At 43.9% G+C, this 20,242-nt stretch overlaps 1 protein-coding gene across 6 annotated transcripts in view; it reads right to left on the reverse strand.

Annotated features, from left to right (window-relative positions):
- RHBDF2 (rhomboid 5 homolog 2) overlaps positions 1 to 20,242 on the reverse strand; it is a 339,409-nt gene that overhangs the window by 22,798 nt on the left and 296,369 nt on the right. For all 6 annotated transcript variants that reach the window (XM_069200232.1, XM_069200228.1, XM_069200230.1 and 3 more), the window contains one exon: positions 10,734 to 10,834. In XM_069200232.1, the coding sequence (XP_069056333.1) occupies positions 10,734 to 10,834 (101 nt within the window). The remainder of the gene's footprint in view (positions 1 to 10,733; positions 10,835 to 20,242) is intronic.

Below are 20,242 nucleotides of genomic sequence, written 5' to 3' on the forward strand. Positions count from 1 at the left end.
TATCTGGAGAGTCCATCTGCACTGGAGTGGGTACTCCCAGGTCTATGTTCCACTGTGTAGTCCATTCCCTGTAGGGAGATGGACCACCTCAACAATTTAGGGTTTTTACCTTTCATTTGTTTAAGCCATAATAGAGGTTTGTGGTCTGTCTGAACAATAAAGTGAGTACCAGAGAGGTATGGTCTGAACTTTTCAGGGCCCAGAACACAGTAAAGGCCTCCCTCTCTATGGCAGACCAATGCTTTTCTCTAGGGGTCACCCTCCTGCTGATAAAAGCAACAGGTTGATCCTGGCCTTCAGTGTTAAGTTGTGATAGAACTGCCCCTACCCCTAATTCAGAAGCATCAGTTTGAACTATGAATGTGTTGGAGTAACAAGGGCTTTTTAGGACAGGTGCAGAGCACATGGCCTGTTTGAGCTCATCAAAAGCCTTTTGACAGTTAGCTAGCCATAATACCCTTTTAGGCATCTTTTTGGATGTGAGGTCATTAAGAGGGGCAGCTATAGTGCCATAATTCTTAATGAACCTCCTATGGTACCCTGTGAGGCCTAGGAAGGCTCTCACTTGGGTTTGAGTTGTAGGGAGAGCCCATTCCATAATGGTTTGGAACTTCCCCTGCAGTGGTGCAATCTGTTCCCCCACCTACCAGGTGGCCCAGATAAACCACTTTCCCCTGCCCTATCTGGCACTTTAAAGCCTTGATAGTGAGGCCTGCCTTTTGCAGGGCCTCCAAAACTTTCCAGAGGTGGACCAGGTGATCTTCCCAGGTGGAGCTATAGACCGCTATATCATCTAGATATGCTGCACTAAATGCTTCTAATCCTTTGAGGACTGTATTCACCAACCTCTGAAAAGTGGCAGGTGCATTTTTCAATCCAAAGGGCATAACAGTGAACTGATAGTGTCCTCCAATGGTTGAAAATGCTGCTTTAGGCTTAGCATCTTCTGACAACTTAATCTACCAATACCCTGCAGTTAAGTCAAAAGTGCTTAGATACTAGGCAGAAGCCAGTGTATCTATTAGCTCATCTGCCCTGGGTATAGGGTGAGCATCAGTTTTGGTTACTTCATTGAGACCCCTATAAGCCACACAGAACCTAATTTCCTTTTTGCAATCTTTACTGTGAGGTTTGGGGACAAGCACCACTGGGCTAGCCCAGGGACTTTCAGAAGGTTCAATCACTCTCAGATCTAACATTTTCTGTACCTCTTGTTTAATGCAATCAATCTCTGACATGGTCAGGCTGCATATAAATCTTACTTTTGACAGATAAACTGTCTCCAGTGTCGATTATGTGCTCACACCAGGTAGTTGTACCTGGGATCAGTGAGAAGAGTTCAGAGAACTGTTCAAGGAGATTTATGCAATTGTCCTTCTGCTCAGCAGTAAGACAATCTGCAAGTACAACTCCCTCCACTAAGCCATCAGCTTCAGTGGTGGAGAATATGTCAGGGAGAGGGTCACTCTCTTCTTCCTGCCCCTCATCAGTGGCCAAGAGCAGGGTTAAGCCAGCCCTGTCATAATAAGGTTTCAGGCGAGTGACATGAAGCACCCTAAGGGGACTTCTGGCAGTGCCTAGGTCTACCAAATATGTGACCTCACCTTTTTTCTCCACAATGAGATGGGGTCCACTCCATTTGTCCTGGAGTGCTCTTGGGGCCACAGGCTCCAATACTCGCACCTTCTGTCCTGGGTGGTACAGAGCCAGGACAGCCTTCTGGTCATGCCATTGCTTTTGGAGCTCTTGGCTGGCCTGAAGTTTTTTACTGCCCTTTTTCATGTACTCAGCCATCCTTGATTTGAGGCCAAGTACATAATCCACAATGTCTTGTTTGGGAGCTTTTAAAGGTTGTTCCCAACCCTCCTTTACAAGAGCAAGGGGACCTCTTACAGGGTGTCCAAAAAGGAGTTCAAAGGGGCCGAAGCCCACTCCTTTCTGGGGTGCCTCCCTATAAGCAAAAAGGAGGCATGGCAACAGGACATCCAGTCTCCTCCTGAGTTTTTCAGGGAGTCCCATGACCATGCCTTTGAGAGTTTTATTAAACCTCTCAACCAGTCCATTTGTCTGTGGATGATAAGGAGTAGTGAACTTGTAAGTTACACCACACTCCTTCCACATAGTTTTGAGGTATGCAGACATGAAGTTACTACCTCTGTCTGATACAACTTACTTAGGGAAACCCACTCTGGAAAATATTCCCAGGAGGGCTTTTGCCACTGCAGGAGCTGTAATGGTCCTTAAGGGTATAGCTTCAGGATACCTAGTGGCATGGTCCACTACCACCAGGATAAACCTATTTCCTGAAGCTGCTGGAGGGTCACAGGGGCCAACAATGTCAACCCCTACCCTCTCAAAGGGCACCCCAACTACTGGAAGTGGGATTAAGGGGGCCTTAGGTGTGCCACCAGTCTTGCCACTGGCTTGGCAGGTCATACAGGGGCGACAAAACTCCTTGGTGTCCTCTGATATGAGGCCAGTGAAACAATGGAACAGATATGTCCCAAGTCTTACTTTAGCCCAGATTCCTAGCCAAATCAATATCATGAGCCAAAGTCAGAAGAAACTCCCTATACTGCAAAGGGATGACCAATCTCCGGGCAGCTCCAGGCTTAGGGTGCCTTGACTCAGTATAGAGCAGGTTGTCTTCCCAATAGACTTTATAGCTATCAGTGATATCCCCATTCTGCTGTTTGACAGCTTGCTGTCTTAAACCCTCTAGTGTAGGACAGGTCTGCTGTGCCACACTCAGCTCTTCCCTAGCAGGCCCCCCTGCACCCAAAAGCTCAGCAGTGTCTGCTGCCAGCGCATCTGGTGTAGGTTCTGCACAGGGAGAGGATTCCTCTTCCTCAAAAGGGGAATCTTCTGGAGAGGGAGGGATAGTGGGCAAGGATTTACCCTTTCTACCCCTAGCTTTTGGGAGCACTTGGTCCATTTTTCCAGGATCCACGTTTCCCTGTCCTCTGTGCTTCTGGGCCTGAGCCCTTGTGAGAGCAAAGGTATGCCCTGGAATGCCCAGCATTAATGCATGTGCCCCCAACTCCACTTCAGCCCAAGCTGGTGTCTCCAAATCATTGCCTAGTAAGCGGTCTACAGGTAAATCAGTGGCTACCACAACTTTCTTTGGACCAGTACCCCCCCCCCCCCCTCACCAGTTGAGATTCACAACAGCCATGGGATGGCTAAGAGTGTGGTTATGAGCATTAGTCACTTGGTACTGCTGACCAAGTAGGTGTTGTTCAGGGGCAACCAGTTTCTCAATACCATAGTGACATTGGCTCCTGTATCCCTGTAGGCCTCAACCTCAACACCATTTATTAGGGGCAGTTGCTTGTACTTACCCATATTAAGGGGACAAGCAAACAAATTGGCAAAATAAAAACCACCATCAGAGACTAAAACAGCCTCTGTGGTCTCCCTAACAAAACCAACCCCAACTACATTACCAATGGTGAGCCCAGCTACACACTTTGATTGGCTATTTGTAGTGTTCTTCCCACCACCACTGCTATTACTAGGGGCACTAGAGGACTCAGTTGGGGTTGTGGTAGTGGGAGCCTTGGTGTTTTTCTTTGGACAAGTGGAATCACTTGCCCAATGGCCTTTACTTTTACATAAATAACACCATGGCTTATTTTGATTGTTTGAAGAGGATTTGGACCCACCTCCCCCAGAGGATTTTTGTGGGCCTGAAGAAGACTGAATTATTTTTATCTTTGTCCCTACCCTCGTCAGAAGACTTACCATCCTTCTTCTTGCCATCCTCGTCACCACCTTCTGCTCACTCTTGTTCTGACCCATTTGTCGGCCTTCTTTCCCAATTCTTGGGGAGAGGTCAGATCTGAGTCTACCAAGTACTGATGCAACCTCCTGATCCTGGGTTTGACCAGTCTGGTTCTGGTCACTTTCAAGGAGATGGCTAAGAAGGAGATCTTTGGTAGGGTTCTTACCAATCCCTAAACTCCTTTCTATACAAAGACCCCTCAAACTTTTGAAGTTTAAATTGTCATACGTTGTCTGCACAACTTTGGGAGTGGCCTGTACTACAGACATAGTTGAAAGAAATAGTTTAGGGGAGAGATAAAAAGTTTAGAAAACCTTTAGAAAAAAGAGAAACATTTTCAAACTTTTCTGAAACTTTTTAGAAAGTTTTTAGAAAGAAAGTAAGACTGTTTAGGTTAACTGTGTATAATTCTAAGTATTTAGAATATGGTTTTCTTATGAAAAGCACCAATGACAAAGTGGTAAAGCAGTTACAAGTACTTATCCCACCGCTGCTGCCAATGTAGGAGGCTGGCCTGGCTTATAGTGGGTACCAATGGTACTTACTCGTTGTGCCAGGTCCAGTTATCCCTTATTAGTAGTGTTCTAGCAGCTTAGGCTGAGAGAGGTAGCTATAGCAGAGCGGCTTAGGCTGAACTAGGAGACATGCAAAGCACCTACTATACCACTTATATCATATAGGTACTATGTCATAATACTCAGAGTTACTAAAAATAAAGGTACTTTATTTTAGTGACAATGTGCCAATACTATCTCAGAGGATATACTTCCTTAGGAGGTAAGTAAATACACAAAATATACATACAAACCAAAATCAGGTAAGTAAAACAGTCAGAAAGTAGTGTAAACACTGTAGAATACAATAGGATGCAATAGGCCTAGGGGCAACACAAACCATATACTCTAAAAGTGGAATGCGAACCACGAATGGGCCCCTAGGCTAGTGTAGTGTGTAGAGGGTCGCTGGGAGTGTAAGAAAACACTAAGGGTGTCAAAGATACCCCACCCCAAGACCCTGGAAAGTAGGAGTAAAGTACTACTATTTCCCCAGAAACACACTAAAGTCGTGATAGAGGATTTTGCAAAGACCACAACAGACTGCAAAGCACTGAAGACTGATTCCCATGCATCGAGTCGTCCAGTGTGCCTATCATTAGCATTGGGGGAAATGGTCAGAGACCCCTCTCACCAAGTAATCAACCCTCAGAATTTTGTGACTGTCAACCATTGGAATTAAAAATAAAGAAAGCTGGGTATTGGCGATCAGCGGCATGCAGTAGTTGTCATACACCAGTCAACCCCAGGGTTTCCATTTATTGGGCCAATTAAATCAGACGCCCTTATTATTTGTGACGTCAGTCAATATATCTTAAATGGGCTCCATAACATCCTTAAAAATCTTGCCAATAGTATGCAGGGATGGAGGTGTCCCCAAAATCAGGATGCCAACTTCATCCAGGGTATGCTTTTGTATTTTGGAAACTTGGCAGGGCATACACATTAAATACAATTTAAAACTGTCCTGCTCCATGTCACATTTATGCCCATGTAGAACACAAGAGTCAATCTATTTTTCTTTTACTAAGAAGGGGGAGGCTTTCTGGCCAGGATTCAAACCCTGCTTGAGTTTCACACAGTAATGCTGATGCATGGCCAAATCAAGGACTCGTATCCCAGCAAGATCATTGCAATGGACACCACAGCTAGGTCAGTCTTCATGCTTGACATCTTTTCAATGGCAAAGTCATTCTATACCTTATGAAGTATGGCCGAACTTAAAAAAAAACAGAGCGCCCTCAGTGGAATATGAGATTGTCATCTTCCAGCCTTCTGTCACCTGGTGCCCCAGGAGGGGACACAAACAGTTTGCAGTTTAAGTCGGTCTCTTTGTCACTGCTTCCCAGCTACTGGGCCTGTGTGCTCTCCCTTGAAGGGTTACATTCAGGATACAGGTGTCCCTGCATAGGTCTTGACAGGCCATTTTATTCTACCACCCATTACCAAGGCACAACTAGGGTGTGAAAGAAAAATGTTTCAGGGCTGTGCATCATCTTGAGTTGTGAAGGCAACATAAGCATATATATAATCCAATCTCGGTGTCTTTATTTTCTTTTTCACATCTCTGAACACTTTCTTCTGCATCTGAACTAGTTTGGTATAATCCAGGGAAAAAATGTCACTGGTTGCTCAGACAGTAAATTGATCCTTTGTTCTGGATTCTTTTGAAATGGAATCTCTGGCCTTGTGACTGAGAATAAGTGCAGTGAGGGGGCACGGCGGGCAATCTGGAGAAGGGTAGGAGAGGGTATTAAATTCCTTGATGAACTGATTTAGGAAACCTGTGATTACAGGTGTCTACTATCTGGACAGAGTAAGTAGAAGACCCAGATTGGACATATCTGCAATATCATCGACAACAAAATATAAAAAATATCAATAGAAAAATTACCTAATGTCTTCTTGTACACCTGAACATCTAACTCTGAAAGGATACTGTGAATGATCTAGTTTCATTTAATAATGATAACTTTTATAAATAGGGGCAAGAAAATGCCCTCACAAAATACGCCGTGCAGAACATCAACTATCTTGAGGCTAAACTATGCTCAGCTACAGCCAAAATGTGGTAAAGAGAACTTTTGACCAAGATACATTTTGGGCATGTGCTGAGATGGAATTGAAGGACAGCTATTGAGAAGGCTAAGAGAAACCACTGTGCACATTGCACTATGGGGTATTTGAACCAAAGAATCCAACACATTAGAGGAACAGGATTGATGGTTTCCTTGGAAATACAATTTTCAACATCCCAATGAGAATTAATATGGATATTGCAAATGTGACTTGTAACCAAGACAGACTGAGGGATGGTAGAAAGGCAGATAAACTCCTCCCTTGCAAGTACAACATCTTGTCACCCCTCATTCTTCCTCAAACACCAGAGGAGGTTCAAACCCATTTGGTGGACAGGTGTCCCATGATACTATGTATAATTGTGCAAATACCCTCTTGTGGATTAGTGTCAAAATAGGAAACACTGTACATCTTTTGTTTGCAACATGCTGCCATTAGGACTTTTACAGGTAATGATTACACCATTATTCACAGCACCAAGCAAGCCTACTGAGACACTAAAGCACAATGAGCTATCCACCAAACTCAAGAGCCAAGTTCCTGGATACAATTAAGGGTCCCTATTTAGTTGAGCTATTATTTAGAGTTCCATGAATTATTGAGAGAGAGACGAAGAAGATTGTAACATTTCTTTGCAGCTAGCCAAGGTTCAAACATCAGTTTTAGGGTTAGTAGACTAGTACATCATGTTTGACCTAATCACCAGGAGATGCTACTTCAGGGACTGAATGAGCTGGGCCAGATTCTTCTTGTCAAACAGAATATTATAATTCTCCAGCGTACTTTTAGCACTGAGTGAAAGGCCACAGAGCTTCCCAGTTTTATAACAATAATTAAAACTAATTCTCCCTCCAGCCCTCCCACCTCCACTGCATCTCCCACACAAACAATTGTTAGGTAGGAGATGGGACTCCTTAGCCAACCTGCAAGACTCGAGCATGGATGCCCTCAGCTATCAGACACTCCCCTTTGTTTTAGTCTTGCAAACACCCACCTGCCTTAATCACCCAATTATATTCTGACCATTCACACTCCTAAAAAGGTCCATCTAGATCTAACAAAGCCAAGCAAACCTCTGTGTCACTTCATGCATGCTGGGTAGTGGTAGGAGGAGGTGCTTATTGCATTCACTATCTTGTTAATGCTCTCAGCCCTCTGTCCTCCAACTACCCTTCCAGCTGACTCTCTCAACCCCCCCCTCCCCCTTTGGCGCTCCATTCCGCTTGCAAGTCTTCCCTGGGGAACCCAAATCTCTTCTTTTCTCTGTGGACCTGTTGTGATTTTTTCCTCTTGAATGAATCATGAAATAAGAGTAGAATAGTCGTCATCATGCACACCCTTAACGTTGTGCATTTTTTTTTACCAATAGCTTCAAGGATATCTTTACATAATTGAGGAAAGAGTGACATCATGCTAACAAGCATGTTGATGCTGGAAGGTTTAGATGTAATATAAATATTATTGGATCAAACGTTCAGTGTTCAGCCAGTAATCTATCAATTAGGCTATATAGATCTTTTAGGCTCAAGCCTCAGACAGCAGAGCTGCACATAAGGTTACATGTATAACAGATGAAGGTCTCCGGACATCCATTTCTCTTTGGAATACACAGATTGAGCAGATGCAGGCTCTCAGACAACATGTGGGTTCCCATTTAACTGATATTAATCAAACATCACTTCTATCCCTCTAAATGCACAACCATTGTTCCCATACGTAACACACTTCACATATGAATCAGACATTTTAAATACCAAGCATTTACCCAGTATGCGTGTAAGGAAATGCCTCTTTTTTTGCATGCCCACACGCACATTTTTGGACTGATGCCGCTGGTTCTGCAACTCTGAAAGTGCACTCAGGCCTGCTAACCAGACCTAAATGCCAGTGGTCTGACCCTATAAAATTACACGTCAAATTCGATCCAGCCAATTGGCAAGGACTGACTAATTTATAAATCCCAGAATACCCAGGGCATGCAAGGCAGAGTGCCCACCCAGAGCTGCAGTATTATTTGTGCCACCCTGTGTGTGAGACAAAGTACAAAATGGCACCCAGTCTGCCACTGCAGCTTGGAAGGACAGTGTTTTCACTGCCAGTTTGATTTTTGCCATTCACACCAATTGCAAAGCCACCCTATCCCTTAACACTATATGTAAGTCTCCCCTATGGAAGGCCTATAGAGTTCAATGGCGGGAGCTGTATTTTAAGTAACACATATTTTTAATATGTTTTAGAAGCAACACATCCAAATTGTTGTTTTGCTATTGATAAAGTTAGGAGCCTTACTGGCTAATACAGAGTTTCGGGCTGGCACCCCAACCCGCTAAATCCTGAATGGGACTACATAACAGGATCATGTACGGTATCCAATTAATTGTGACATTAAACCTGACCTGATGTCCAGGTTAAATTTATTACCACTATTAAAGAAGGCAACTTTTAGAAAGTTGCCACTCTGTACTCTAGGTAGCCCAGCGGCCTCACAAAGGCCCTGGCACACAGACAGGTTTTGGGCTACCTGGGGAGACGTGTGAACGACTCCCCAGCACAGGAACAATGGCAGTTGCTGCAGAGTAAGGTGTAACCTCCTCTCCCAGGATGGCCACTCGGGATGTTAGCTCAAAAGGTGAGATTCAAAGATGAAGCCGCATTTGTGAAGAAAGTAACACCCTTGAGAAGGATGCCTTTTGTTCCTGCAGACAAAGTAGAGACAGGATCAAGGAGAAAAAACTTGCCTCAAACTGGTTCTACCGTGGGTGTGTAGCCCTCTAGCAGCCACAGCTCTAGGGTGGGCTACCAAGCTCCTAACGACCAAGGAAGGGTCGTGCTATCTTGAAAGGGGCAACAATGTGGCACTCTGGGATAGCGAAATACCACACATCACAGGAACTTCGCCGCTAGGTAGGAGGGGACCCAGCAGCCCATTGGCTAATGGCTGTGTGGTCCTTTCCTGCGATAAATATGGCACCCCTGGCACTCTGACCCTCAGATCCTTTCTCTCCAATTTCATAATGATCTAAGAAGGACTACCCAGCTGCCCTTGGACCCACATAAAGAGTGCCTACATTGTCGGAAGGACTGCACCTGCTGCACTTTGGGCTAGCAAGGTTTGGACTGTGCCTATAGTTTCTGGCTCAAAAATTTGATTCCCAACCTACAGCAGTGACTGCAAGGATCTATCGGTTGATCTTCTGGACCTGATTCAGGGGCACAAGAGCTGAAGTAACCCAAACCAACAAGTTGTTCGCCATAGCAGATGTTTTGCCGCTACCAATCACCAGGCACACAAGAAGACAAATCTGAGATAGCAAAATGTTGCACCCCAGTCTGCCCGACACAGGAGTGCTATCCGAGTCCTAAATGTCGCACCCAAGGGGCACTAGCCCCCCACTTAAGGATTTCAACCCAACCGTGTTGCAGACAGACCAGTAGCCAGCATCGGCTGGCCTGCTACTGCAAAGTAGAGGACTTTGACGGACCCTGATCTCTGTGGCCAAGTTTACCCCCACTTCACCTGTGGACTCAGAAGCACCCACAAAGACACCCCTGTCGACCGCACCACAACTGGAGCATCCCTTGAGCATCTTTGACCGGCAACCCTCAGCATCAAGACCACTCTACTGACGTCTATGAAGGCTGTCCTGTAAAGTTTGGATTTTGTTTTAAAAATGTTCTGATGCCAGGTAACTGGTAAATTGTCCACTTTGGCCCCCTAGACCTCTGACCTGCCGGAACTGGTCACCCAACACACGTTGGAGCAGTCAAACTGTTTCAGAATGTTCAAAAGTGTTTTTGTTAACCAATACTTGTTTACAGTTGCATTTAATAGTGATATCTTCTAAAATCTACATTCCCGGATCCCTTCTAGGGGATTTTGTTGATCAAGGTCTATAAAAATTCATTAAAATAAAATCTATTTTTATAAATGGGTGTCTTCTCTCCTTCATGTGAAGCTGCTTTCTTATTTTGTTGTTTGGTGCTGTTAAATGCTTTACACATGATTCCTTTGCTAAGCCATACTGTTCACAGCCACAGCTACCCAGGGTTGAGCTTGAGGTTAAGTTAATGAGTGCTGACTAGACACAAGATGGTATCTGTGAGTGTATTGCACAATAAGTCCCCACAGCCACATCATATAGTAGATCCAAATCCTCACATCGTGAGATCGAATAAAGATAGGAGCCAGAGAATGACTGGTGCTGTATTATGAAAAGGTCTGCACAAGTATCCTTCTGGCCATCAGTTTTTTTCACCCCTGAAACTACACTCCTATTTACCATTTTTATAACTACAGACTAGGGCAAACTACATACCCTGCATGTAGAAACAGCGACAACCAAAGACGGTAGAACTGGTCCGGGATTTCCGGATTGAGGAAGGGCAGCAGTCCGCAGACTTCATCCATGCAGTGAACCTGTAAAGGACAGAAATACAAAGGGTATAATAGATCACTGGACCTCTGGTAGAAGGTAACTTTCCCATGGAAAGCAAAGCATCTACAATATTAAGAATAATAATTGGTAGGGATCTTTAACACACATTAATGTTCTGAATGATTCAAGTCTTTCCTGAGTGTCATCTTTCAGAATATAAAGACAGAATAAGACAGACAATTACATATGCCATGAAACCAACAAAAAAAAAAACTGGAGTTTTCCAGTATAAAGAAAAACTGTAGTAAGTAAGCAGCCTACAAGAGAGTGCAAAAGCGATCAGTGCAACTTCTACCACACTACAGTGTAACAATAGTAAAAGTGTAGACAGTTGAATGGTCATTTTAATTAATGTTACAAGTGCTTCTTGGTGTTGTTTTACAAATACAACATTGGGAACGGTTATATCAGTCTTTGAATAGAAAGGAATCTGTGCCATCCCACCATTGTTTGACATCTTCCTATCCTGCCATGCATTCTCTCACTGTTCTTGACAATCTGTGATTCCCCTGAGGACGCTCTGTGTGTTTTGAAGTTCAATCATACATCATAAGTTAGTGGTGGCCAGGGTGCACAGCCAAAGTATATCCCTCATCCATAGATGTGCCTGCCAACAGCTCCAATGCCAGACTATGGGTAGACACATGGCTGGTATCATCTGAAAGTCTAATCAGGAACACAGTCTTTATTACGTGTATCAGTAGGAAATGATTCACCTAAACCAGCCCATGTAAGATCTGTCAGAGTCCCTAACTGGGGTAATTTCCCTTCCTTGTGTATACAGTGAGTTATTTGGCTGACCTGTGGTAAGCATGTGGTGCTGGGTACTATCAACATTGGCCTAGTCTATAATACAGTACGTAAAATGGTGGTTACTCGAGTAGGGTTAAGACCATTACAGGTTCCATGTGATTGCAGCTGCAACTAAACACTTCAAAGCTGGTTCACATGTTTTGGATTCAGTCTGCAATACACACCCAGCCCAAAGTCTTGCTTTAACACAAACCACTGACCTAAAGCAGTCTAATTGCCTGAGACGATCTGCATCCAGATCTGCCTGGATTTATGTTACCCACATTCGAGGCGATTAGCTTGTGTGTGAGGCCAAACCCCATTTTGTGGCCATCTATAGCTTCATCCTTTTTGCTCCGCTGAAGGCTTTAGTTGATGAGGGTTGTGTTTTTCTTTTTTTACCCTAGCACCATAGTCGATTGGCTCAAGGTTCCTCCTAGAGCGCTCCCATTTTGGATAATCACTGATCTCTTTGGGCCAATAAGGTGTATTTGGCTACTTCAGCTGAAGTTCTGCAGCCTGAAAAGGACACATGATAAGAACAAGACTCAAGTTTCTATTTTTCCCCCTCCATGACATGGAAACTGTCTAGAACTCTAGCGGAGGCTCTGCTGCTTGATATGAGAAGAGGATCGGACCTCTTATCAGGAAGAAATGAAACAATGCAGAGAGGACTAAAGCCCATGAGGGGGTCATTGCGAAGTATGAAAGAGAATTTGACAGTCCAGTAGACCAGAAATTAACTGCAGACATCAGTTTTGCAAGAAGGTCGAAGATCTGTAGGTGACACTTCAGGATTTTAAGTGTGGCGGTCTGCATCACACTAATAAAAATAGCACCTTACTTTCAGCCCAAGAGAAAAAAGGGTTGTCATTCCCTTTAACTCTGACCTAAATGCAGGTGCTCTAAATGCAGAACCATTGAACTATTGTGCTATTCATTATGGTTTCAGACTTATTGCAGTCGAAATGCGAGATTGGTAAATCCCAGTTCCTCAGTGGCTACTGAGAGCTGGTGGGTCACTTGGGTCTGTTGTCTCATGGGTGCCTCCACTAATCCAAATTTCAACTGCAAATAGCAATGCATGGGACAAGTGGGCCTATGGTTTTGCACCTTTGGTGGTGCTAGCCCATTTTCAGTACTGGGAGTTTACTTATTTGGACTTTGGAAACCAGTTCTGGAGTAACTCTCCTTGCCTTTAAAATGTGTCCTACCACACACCTAGCCAACCACTGTCACACATCACCAGAACACAGTGACTTCAGAGTAATCATTTAGTTCCCTAAATCCATCATTTTGCAGTGGTGGGATTTTCAAGTCACTTTTGATTGACGAGTTGGGTGTTTACATTTTAAATAATGTTGTGCTGAATGGTATTTCTGGCATATTTTCTGCTAATGCAGCATGAGCCCACTGAATCCACAGTCCTTGTACTCCAGGCCTTTAAGAAAGCAAGTGAAGAGCACACTTATGAGACTAAACTCAATACATTTGTTTTTTTTTACACGTTTTTACTGATTTTTAATTCTCTCTTACCTATTGCGACATAGATGAGGTCTACATCTTTGGCATGTGTAAAAAAAAAATCATTGTCATTTTTGCAAAGTTGTTTGAGTACTTGTGAGTTCCAAATAAGAAACCTTATGAAACAACAAAAACTCGGGTAATTCTAGGGAGGAGAGACTGACTGCATATTGCAGATTGGTTTGAGTCACGCAACAATGAAAGTGTGCTAGACATGGGTGTGATATAGGAGGTAAATGCATTGCCACACTTCACTTGTTTTGAAGGACTTGAGGAGGTAAGTCACTAGTCATACAGGTAGTCTATTCCAGTGAAAGGCTTCTCGAACTGCCAGGGAACGAGTAGTTCATCCCATTCATGTGACATAAGGGCGCTTTCTAAGGTCTCTGGCGTCCTCATGTCTGAGCAGTCTACTCTTGGATTCAGCCCAAGAGACAACCAAGCAATGCCACATCAGTGCTCTAGGAAAGAGGGGGAAATGGTTTTCTATTGTCGGATTATGGGGCGCATGGTTAAAATAAGGGCTGAATCTAGGAAGCAATGGTTTTATGTTTTTTTTTAGACCGTTGAACAAGCGTAGAGAACAGATCTTCCAGTTGCGTAAGTTATTAAATCCAGATACCTGCTCAGCTGGTCAGTAATTGCAGCCCAGAAACATTTTGGGGGAGTTCCAGAACATGCGTTGTATGTCTGCTTTTAGTTGGCTGCATCTTGGACACGAAGCATAAATGTCTGGAAAAGACTGTTGATTTTCTAAGGAGTCAGGTATGCTCTGTAATGTATGCAAAATGTGATGTGCTTGAACCTGGTGTTTCTGTGTACAGCAGAGGCGTGTGCTAATATCTAGTCCCATTCAGTGGTACTGAACTCCGTGTGTATATCGTTTCCATTACCTCACATGTAGGTAGTCATCATGTATGATTTGTCAGCAACGCCGCAATGTGTAGGTTAGTACAGCGCCTTGAGGGTCAATGAGTGTCTCTCCTGAAAAATGTCCTGGAAGGTTTCCAGGTGAAGGGCAGGGAACTGTTTGAGACCAGCAAGGAACTGTTATTCCTCCTATGTGGGTCAGGCTCTGAAGGGGAATTGGCAGGACATATGGATGATTCAAGCCATAGGAATTAAGGCTCAGTGGTACCATAGGTGAACAACAAGTATTAGTCGAGTGGATGGACAGGCAGCATGTCTCACTACGTGGAAAGGCTGGAGCACCATGGTTGTTGAACATGACACTAGTATTATTGCAGTATCGTGTAAGAGGTGAGATGTTTTAGAGGACAGTTGATAACCACAGAATGAGGCTGGCTGTAGTGTACAAGCTTTTGAATTGTACCATTGTGCAATATAAGTATTAAAAAAAACATTTTGAGGGTGTTGGAGTGTAGTTTTTATAATCAGAATTAACAATGAAATGTTTGCGAATTAATGCCTAATGGTGCCGCATAGAAAATGTATTGCTGTATTTCACTAAACGTGCGTTTGGAATGTGCCCATGGGGAGTGGCCACCAATGTATACGATGTTAAATGAAATTGACTAATAATGGATTATTGATGTACTAAATTGTGGTTCTGCATTAGCATTAAGAGCTATATGTTAAGATTTTTGCTAAATTAATTACTAGGCCTTAGTTAGCATGAGTCAGGGCCCAGCTGCCCGGTTTCACATTAAACGTGTTTTTCTAACGTGCAATGTACTGACTTGTTGAAGGACATGTAGTTGTACTTTTCCAGAAGCTAGAAGATGTGTGTAGCCGTAGTAAATTCTTTCTCATGAGACTCGACTTACTCAAGGAGACATTCTTGCAGAATGCAACAGTGTAAACTTGCAACAGGTACAAGGTCACCTGAACTGGTAAAGACAATGGAACTACTGACTGAGCCTGGGAGAGTAAAAACTCATACCTGACATTCTACCCATTGGAGACGTCAATTACAGGAGCCAATAAACTATATGAGAACTGTTCTAAGGTGACAATCTTTATAAGGTGACGAGTAAACCATTGGATGAAGATAAGGGTGCACCAAAATTTGCCCAATTGGAAATTAGGGGACTGTACAACAAGATCGATATAATTCTTGGACACGAGGAGAAATCAGCCGTTATGTGCCTTTTTGTTATTACCCAGCCACTTTGTCACTTTGACTTTGCTGTTTGATTCTTCAAACCATCCTTACTTTGCCTTGCCCGATCTATACCTTTCCTCCTTATGAGGGAGGTTTTCCTTATTGCCCCGTCTTGCTGAACTTTGCTGTGTTTCCTGGCTGATGGCGAATCAACTGATGTCATGAGGACGAAGACTGACTGTGTATGCTGACCCATTATGGAGGGTAACTATATGATGATGAAATTGTAATTGTCTGTTTGCCTTTCCTTTCTAGGTACCAACTGCTTCTTTTGATAGAGACCTTAGTTAGATGTTTTCTAAATTTGTGTTGCTAAACTGTTTTGCATGAAGCCCAACATGCTAATGCTAATTCGAGGTTAGTCACGGAGTTCACTAAAACGGACGCAAATAGACAAATGACTGATACAATGCTTCGTTGAATAATGCGCTAATGATACTCTGCTAAAGTTAATCCATGTTGACGTCATGCTTTGTTCTAATGTTTATGATTTTTGCATTGCTGAAATCTTATTTGAGTTGCCATATTATACCAGTGTTGATGTGTTTTATGGTTTTGAGACTAATAAACTTGCTAGTAGATTGTAACCAATAGGGAATAAATATCCTAACCCTTATAAATTCTGTGTGGTTATTCATGACTGAAAGGTCATGGTGTGTCCCGATTCTCATTAATGTCATTATTTAGATTGAATCGATTTGTTATGGTGAATATCAATGATGTTATTTATCTATTGATTGGTATGTTGATTAATTGTCTCGTCCTAAGGTGTCTTCAATCAGGGTCAAAAGGTTCATTGGCCTAAAACGAGTCCCAGTGTAAGTAAGTTATCCGGTAAGGGATGCATTATCATTTCTGGTAGCAGAGGACGGTTTAGGCCCTTTGGGGCCCTAGGACGAGGGACCATTGTTTTAGAATTGTTTTTGAAATAATGCAGATTGGAGGTATGATGTGCCCCTAAGTCCCAAATGACTCTCCCGGAATCTCGGAGCTTACCGAAGTGAGTTGGGTATGTTCTCTGCGTTCTAGCGACAAGTATGTGTGATGTAGAATTTGCGCTTGCTCAGCTTATGCGTATCGCAGGTGAATTGTGAAGGTTTGTGAGATTATAGGCCAGGTAATGTTTTAGTAGGAGTGGGCGTGCTCCGCAGTATGAGAGTAGGGAAGTCAGCGAACTTCATGTGAGTGTGGCGCTTTGTGCTAAAAAATTGTCCATGTGGTTGTTGGTGATGTACGGACCCGGTGTGGTCTAAGACTCCGGAGTATATTGAGAAGTGTATGAGACACCTGGTTTATGTTGTAATTTGCTCGGTTTAATAGGTCAATTGTGCGTGGTTGACAAGTCGAGTTTTGGGTCAAAGTGTGTGAGTGAAACCTTCGATGGAGATTTGGTAAATTCTAAAGTGCACTATGACAAACCACTGACAAGTCAAGAGTGAAATTTGCGGGTCATATTTTGCTTGCAAGTGCGGGATCTGAGAAGGCGAGAGTAGCGGCCGAGGCTTCAAGTGAAATCTCGGTAAAGTTCTGAAGCAATTGTGTTACCCTTCCTGTAGTAAACCGGCAAATTTGAGTTTGTTAAGGTGCTCGCAATATATTGCATTAGTTTGTGTGGATTTAGAGCGAGGAAGACAAGCTGCAAGACTTTGTCAGCCGCAGTGTGTGTGAATGTGACGTCGTTGGAGCTGCGCTGGGATAGGCCAGCTAGTAAGAAGGGTCGCGCACGGATTGGCAGCCGTCCGTGAGAGGCAATTGGTTGAGAAGGTAGGCAAAGAGTGTTCTGGGCATTAAAATCACTTCCTGATTCAATTATAAACAAAATAAAAGATGCAAAAATGAAGTTTTTCAAGGCTTTGAAGAGTGCTTTGAGGGGAGATACCTATATTACCGCGAGTGTGGGGGAGCCTACACTGCCAGAGGATACTCCGGCTTATGCCGTAATGGAGGAGAAGAGAGTCGTGCCATGTCTTTGGCTAAAGCATTGGTGCAAATTAACAGAGAAAGATGGGTGTTTGGCGTTTCCAGAGAATGGAACCTTTAACATAGGGGGGTTCTAGAGAATTTGAGGAAGGTGCTAAATGAGCAGAAGCCGCCTCCGAGACCAGCTCAGTTTGAGACGTTAGCAATTTGGGAATTAATGGCCATACGACAGAGGCAACAAAAATTCGAGAGGAGAATGAGAAAAGCAGAAAAGACTCTAGCGGGGGCTAGATGGTATAGTGAGATTAGGATGTGGAGAAGGGAAATAATAGACAGAGTTAGGATGTTTCCGGCAATAACTCAAGAAGCCGAAACACAGGGAAGAAAGGCCACTTGGAAAATCAGAGAAGGGCTCTAGCAAGCAGAATGAGACTCAGAAGTCTTGGGTAGATGCAGATGATTCAGATGATGAGTTTCTTAATCAGTTGTTACATGATCGACCGCCACCATATGCCATGAATGACAACAGACTGAGTACTAGTGCAGGTCCTGTAAATTCGACACAAAATCAGTGGACCACGAATGCAGCGCAGGCAAATAATGTTATCACATCAGCTCCGATACAGAATGGTGCTAGTGTATCCACTGCACCCGAGAAGCAGGTACAGTTGCAGCCACCACCAGTTCAGAGGCTCTATCCAGATGTCCCAGTATTAGAGACAACTACGAATTTGATGGTGCCACCTGACCCAGTATACAGGAGATCAAAGTTAGTGCAGATTGAGCCAACTCCACATTTGCTGCCCCAGCCGCAGCAACAGATGGTTCCGAATTATACTTCGGTCACAGGACCGCAGGCAGTTACAGCACCTGTAATGGGAGTTAGTGCTCCACCAGGATTGGGAAATGGACAAACACAAGCTGCTATATCCTTGCCGATTACTGTTGGTCCACCAGTACCGCTATATGCGCAGGCAAAGCCTAGTGTGTGCGATCAAGGAGTAATGACTCAAGAGGTGATAAGAGGAGGGTTCACAGGAAGCTCTCATGGGAGGATACCGGGAGAACAGACAGTCGAGAGATCTAGATCCTTGTTGGACTTCAGTCCGATTGGGGTTCCTTTAGAAACTATGAGACAAGCAGGTTTGGGGCTATTGACTCCACAGGTAATGAGTACAAACACGTCGCAAACCCCAATGATGCAGGCTGGAAATATCTTGTTGCAAGGTTTAACTGCGCAACAACTGAATGAATGGTTAGACAAGCTTAACACTCCACAGACTACTCCTGCGACAGCAGAGCGGTCAGAAGGAGAGGAATACCTGAATTTTGTGAGGTTGGGGTGGAAGCAGCTGAGCTAGTAGAAGGAAGCATGGGAGTGAATAGATTACAATCATACACTGAAGCAGAATTAAGGTATCTGTGCCCGAAAATAACAAAAGAAGTGAGTAAGGTGCACCAGAGGTTAGCGAACGTGGCAGACAAATACGGTATAGACTTAGACAATACTAAGCATCTGAAGAGGAGTTACAGGTTAGACATCGAACCTAAAGATTTTGATCACATGAGGTCTACCGGGATGAAGGCACACCTTAAAGAGATACTACAGAGTGCTCAAGTTTGGGGAGCATTAGAGAAGTGGGAAGGTAGATGGGCAAAGAAGAGAGATAAAAGGAAAAGTGAGTGCCTGGAACAGCAGCAGATGAAAGCTGCGCCAGACACGGGGACAATAAAGATGTTACTGATGAGAGAGACAGCTGGAGGGGTTCTAGTTCATGTACCATGGTCTAGAGGTGACATTCTGTCATTCACAAATGATTATCCCAGGTTGAGGGACAAGCCGATAGAGTGGTATCAGCAAACGGACAGGTTTGTGAAACTTGCAAAGTGTCTCTGGGAAGACTTGAACACACTGTTTGAGATTATAGTTCCAGCTGATTTATGGCTTGAGGGCAAGAGGAGTGTGGATTGGCCGACGACGGAACCAGCAAGGGACCGGGCTATGGGAGCACAGTCTCCTGAGGTTATGAAACACTACTATAAAGTGATCGAGTTTTTGAAGCAGAAGGTGTCGACGCAGAATATTGATTGGCAGAAAATTGATCGAACGGCACAAGAAGGCAAAGAGTCAATACATGCTTACTATGAGAGGTTGTTAAAAGCGTTCAAACACTACAGTGGCACCGAGGTCGTAGAACCAAAAGACATGAATCCTCTTGTGTTCAGGTTTGTTGAAGGGTTGAGGCGAGAGATTAGCCAGATGATTAAGAATCATTTGATTTGTTGGCAAGCGAAACAGATTGATGAGGTGTTGCAGTACGCAAAATACTGTAGTGATGAGATTGAGTTGAAGCAAAGGAAGCTAAAAGAGAAGGTGATGGTGATGCAAATTAAGGCAGCTCAGGCAGGGATGCAGGGAAATGGAATACAACAGATTGTACAGCAGCAACCTCAAGGAAACAGAATGTTTCAGCTGCAAACGAGAGGCAGAGGTCGGGGAGGTTTTGTGAATCGTGGTCCAGATTTGAATACGGTTGTGGTTCAAAATGACGTACAAGGGATGAAAAAGATGTCACCATGCATGCGGGGGAGTGGGACACTGGAAGCGGGAATGTCCGATGATGGTTCAGGATGGTGTTGTTCAACAAAGCAATGATGTCAGTGCATTTAAAAATGTAAGGGGTCCAAGAATGAGGGGTCCAAATCCAAACTTCCAGAATAACAAGGTGCAGATGCAGGGTCTCCAGCCCATACAACAAATGCAAATGCCACGTGTTCAACCAGAGCAGATGCAGCAAGTGCAACAGCAGATTCCCATGGTACCTAGACAGCAAATGCAGTTGCCTTTAGCTCCGATGGGACAGCAACAGGTGAGGCTTCCTCAACAGGTCACAGGCCAACCAATGAGTCAAAATAATACAGTACAACAGTTCCCATTGCATGGTGAGAATGGAATAAACAATGAATGGTCGGATGATTGTTCAGATAGTGAGGAGTGCAGGCTTGCAGCGTCCCTAGAAGTAGATCA

This window comes from Pleurodeles waltl, chromosome 7 (genome assembly GCF_031143425.1).
Source record: "Pleurodeles waltl isolate 20211129_DDA chromosome 7, aPleWal1.hap1.20221129, whole genome shotgun sequence".
In the NCBI taxonomy this organism is placed as follows: domain Eukaryota; kingdom Metazoa; phylum Chordata; class Amphibia; order Caudata; family Salamandridae; genus Pleurodeles; species Pleurodeles waltl.